Here is a 4,529-nt window from a genome sequence, read left to right as displayed (position 1 = left end):
ATTCAAGCTGATCATTGTTGTTGTGTTTTGTTTTTGTTAGTTTGTTTTCATTCACATTAACATGGTATTAGTTTCTCAAAAAGATAAAGCACTGCTATCAATGACCATCTGTTGATCTCACAGCCTACAGCTTGTAGCACCTGAAACACTTCTTGGCGTATGATGCTAGGCTATCTGTGACTTTTACACTGAACCAGTAGTGTGGATTTGTTTAAGACTCCTCCCACTAAATTACAGTTTCTTCATCAGACAGTTGGAAATAATCAGCACAACTGAGAACATCTTTCATAGCAAGACATCATGATAATTCTACTCCTAAGTATTTATTTTGAATGTATTCTAGTTTCAGGTAATACCATCAACATGTTAATTGCATTTTAAATTGGTATCATACAGTGCTAGTGTTATAAGTGTATTTAAATTGTTATAAATTTCGCTTTACTTTTGAATTATGTATGTTCAGCAGGTTCCTCTTTAAGTGACCAAGTCCACCAGACTCCAGCTAATATTTACACAAAAGAAGAAGATGTTAAAATCGACTGCTCACACAGTATTCAAAGCTATCACCTAATCCTCTGGTACAAGCAGTCAAAGAAACAACTGCTGTTGCTTGGATACATGTACTTAGGCAAAAGTTTTCTGGAGACTGGAGTGAATGTAACGATTGACGGGGGTGCAGAGAAAAATGAGAACTGCACATTAACGATTAAGGATATCAAGCTGAGCAGCAGTGGAGTGTACTTCTGTGCTGCGAGATATCACAGTGGTGCATATCACTAGACCTCTATACAAAAACCTCCCAAACACACTCCTTTAATATCTGTTTTACAGCTCATGCCCCTCACACCTGGAATCTGGCATTATAACCAATGTTGGTCTCCCAACGATCAGATATTATAATATGAGGTTTCTTGTGAGCAGCAATTCTACATTTTAGCTGTTGGTTTACACACGCAATATTATAAAGATTTTGTCACTGTCCAAATATGTATAGACTGAACTATGTCATTGCCAACCTACACTGTAGCAGTTCATTAAAGTGTAAATATTGGACAGAGCTGCCATTATCAACTGAATTAATTGTGAAAATCAGTGAATTTTACTTATGTGAACAATGATTCATATTACTACTCATTAATACATAACCTTCCCGAACATCAGTTTTCTTCTTCTCACAGGCTGTGAGCTGTTAGACATGTGCACCTCTAACACTTCCTGTCATAAGGTGGCAGTATATCTTTGATTTTCACACTGGAACCAGTAGTGTAAATTTGTGATGATGGTTGACACAGTGATTATTGCATAACTGAGTACATAACATGATCAAAACAACTGAGAACATATTTCGAAACAGGGCATCGTGATCATTCTTCCCCTAAGCATTCAATTTAACTGCATTCTTGTTTCAGGTAATGCCATCAATGGCATTACTGTATCACACAGTGGGCGGCTGGAAACAAACCAAAAGTTAGTGAGAGTAGGAGGCAGAGAGTGGGCAGGCTGGTGAGCAGGTGAGACCTTCCTTTGACAGGTTAGAGAGATCATGTGATCAGGTGAGGTGGGCATGCTTGACTGGAGATTTCCACAGCTAGTAGGTGAGTTTGTTTCCAAGACAGCAAGAATTTCCAAGACAGACAGGAGCAGGTAATTCAGGTATACAAGGAGAGACAAGTATTACTACAGACAGGCGATTTCAAACAAAATGTACTAAATGCTCACGATAACAACAACAACTACCGAGCAAACAAGTGATGTAGCCTCCAGCCTTGATCTACCCAGCACTTGACTGCCAAATATAAGGCATGTGTAGGAAGGATGGACACATGGGGAAACCGCCCTGCATGAGGAGCCAGCCCAGCAACTTCACCTGAGACTAACAGCAAAATGGTTAAAGAAAAAAAAAAATAGGAAAACATCCTTCAAAGGCCTACCATAACAAAAAGGAGGTATTGGATTCAAAAAGCAAGCTTCCAGTAACCTTGAATTTTGTTTACTTATTTAGTTGCACAAGAAGGAAACCTTAATTAAATTATTAATATTTATTAATATAAAGTACATTTTAGTACTTGAGCGATCGTGGCTCAAGATTTGGGCGTTCGTCTTGTAATCGGAAGGTTGCCGGTTCGAGCCCCGGCTCCGACAGTCTCGGTCGTTGTGTCCTTGGGCAAGACACTTCACTCATTGCCTACTGGTGGTGGTCAGAGGGCTCGGTGGTGCCAGTGTTCGGCAGCCTCGCCTCTGTCAGTGCGCCCCAGGGCGGCTGTGGCTACACTGTAGCTTGTCATCACCAGTGTGTGAATGTGTGTGTGAATGGGTGGATGATAGTGTAAAGTGTAAAGCGCTTTGGGGTCCTTAGGACCAAGTAAAGCGCTATACAAATACAGACCATTTACCATTAAATATACAGATAAGCTACAATAATTTACCATCAAAGGGTTATGAACAGGAAATGTTACAAACTTTCAAAGAAAGAAACTTTATAACAATTATATACTAACTTAGGTAATAAAGACAATCTTTATCAAATAGATTTAGTATCGACAAAACTCAGCTTCTTGTTGCTTTTACTAATAATAGGGTTGTTCTTGTTGACTGTTCACTTCTTACAGCTCACAGCCCCAAGCAGCCATGAAACTTCCTGTCTTAAGGTGGCAGTGTATATTTGCTCAGATTGTTGCGCTGAACCAGTAGTGAATTTGTGGAGGTGGCTGAAACAGTGAAGATTTTAATAATAAGCTGAGGATGTTGCAGGACTCCACCTGCTAAGTGATGGTTTGCTTTTAAGAAATCTATTCATAAAAGAGAAAATATCAGCAAACCTGGGAATATCTTTAGTCAAGAATCATGATCCTTTTACTCCTAAGCATCTTTTTTAACTGTCTACTGGCTTCAGGTAAGGGTATAACAATAATTAAGCTGAATTTTATAATTTATTATTTGGCTTGTTTTTATATATTGTGTTTATTTTTGTTTGTTGTCTGTTCAGCAGGTTCTCCCGCCAATGATCAGGTCGACCAGACTCCAGCCAACATTTACACAAAAGGAGAAGATGCTAAAATCCACTGCTCACACAGTATTCAAAGCTATGAAAAAATCCTCTGGTACAAGCAGTCAGAGAAACAACTACAACTGCTTGGATACATGAATTATGATAAGAGTAATCCAGAACCTGGAGTGAACGTAACAATGGATGGGGGTGCTGAAAAAGATCAGAACTGCACATTAACGATTAAGGATATCAAAGCAAGCAGCAGTGGAGTTTACTTCTGTGCAGCTAGTAACCACAGTGCTGCACATCACTGCACCCCAATACAAAAACCAAAGTTGTTGTATTTGTTGTTTTTCTTAATATATCTATTGGCACTCGCAGCACCTTACACCTGGAAGCAGCCATTATCATGAATGTGGTCTCAAAAAGATCAGATATAAAAGGTTCGCTATAAGCAGAAATGCAACATTTGAACTGCCACATCATTTTTAAAAAGCAACCTCTATATATCTATAAATATCTATATATATTTAAAATATCTGTTTATGTATCTAGTGTTTAATTTCAACATGATCGCCATGATGACGCATATGCTCACATATATTGCTCAGCTGGAAGGTCATTTCAGACCCGCTCTATAAGTAATGCCCCACTTCCACTGGCAGTCATTAATGCCAATGCTGGAAAAGTCTGGCCTTTCAGATTATGCCCTTTTCTGTGGTCTTTCAGCCCTTTGGTGTTGCTAAGCAGGCCAATCCATTTCTTCTTTCTAGACATGTAACAGATCATAGATTTGGACACTTTGGGCATTTCTTTCGTTAAGCCTTTGAGATAAACCTGAAAGTCTGCACAAAATTGCAAAAATTGCATCACTGTCTAATTGGAGATTATGTATCAGAATGTCAGGAGCAGGACCACGCCTCCAAACACGCTCCTCCGGGTTCTCATCTATATAGGTTCCCCCAGTTCTGCAAGCTTTCACTCTCATTTATGTGACCCCCCCCCTTTTCAATTCTTTAACTTCTTCGCTTCTATTTAGTACATGGGGATCTGCCAGGCCTGGGAGCCGTCGCCAGTCCCCTTTGAGGCCTTCCCCAAACCGCAGCTCAATTCATGTCCAAGCATTCACCTTTACCTACTAAAAGGCTGTCAAACCTAAAATGAGGATGTGGGCCCAGCTAGTGAAATACTTATGGACATGACTGTAGCATTATCAACCTACACTATGTGGTTCCTGTATACATGGGACTGAAACAAATGGACCGACTTGCACGCGATCAACTGAAGGACCTGTTGTGAAAAGTAGTGAAATTTACTTCTGTGCTCCTAGTTACCACGCTGACTCATATCACTCTTCATCAATATGTAATCTTCCCAAACACAGGTCTTAATCTCCTCCCACAGCTCACTGCCACATGCACCTGTAACATTTCCTGTCGTTAGGTGGCAGTAAATCTTTGACTCTTACACTGAACCAGTAGTGCGATGTTCATGGCTAACACACTGACAATTACACAACTAAGTTGAAGATATAATAAGA

The 4,529-nt window shown here is 39.8% G+C and overlaps 1 protein-coding gene across 1 annotated transcript; it reads left to right on the top strand.

Annotated features, from left to right (window-relative positions):
• Positions 1–420: 420 nt before the first annotated feature.
• Positions 421–3,462, top strand: LOC121811984 (the record flags this gene model as incomplete). The annotated part of the gene is made up of 2 exons (XM_042212781.1): positions 421–766; positions 2,894–3,462. Coding segments are annotated over 2 exons (855 nt in total), but the record flags the coding sequence as incomplete, so codon positions are not given.
• Positions 3,463–4,529: the final 1,067 nt, after the last annotated feature.

The sequence above is a fragment of the Haplochromis burtoni genome, unplaced genomic scaffold (genome assembly GCF_018398535.1).
Source record: "Haplochromis burtoni strain Fernald_Lab_line unplaced genomic scaffold, NCSU_Asbu1 Contig_393, whole genome shotgun sequence".
Taxonomy (NCBI): domain Eukaryota; kingdom Metazoa; phylum Chordata; class Actinopteri; order Cichliformes; family Cichlidae; genus Haplochromis; species Haplochromis burtoni.
The sequence above is the reverse complement of the archived record's forward strand: the minus strand, read 5'-3'. Positions and strand labels throughout refer to the sequence as shown.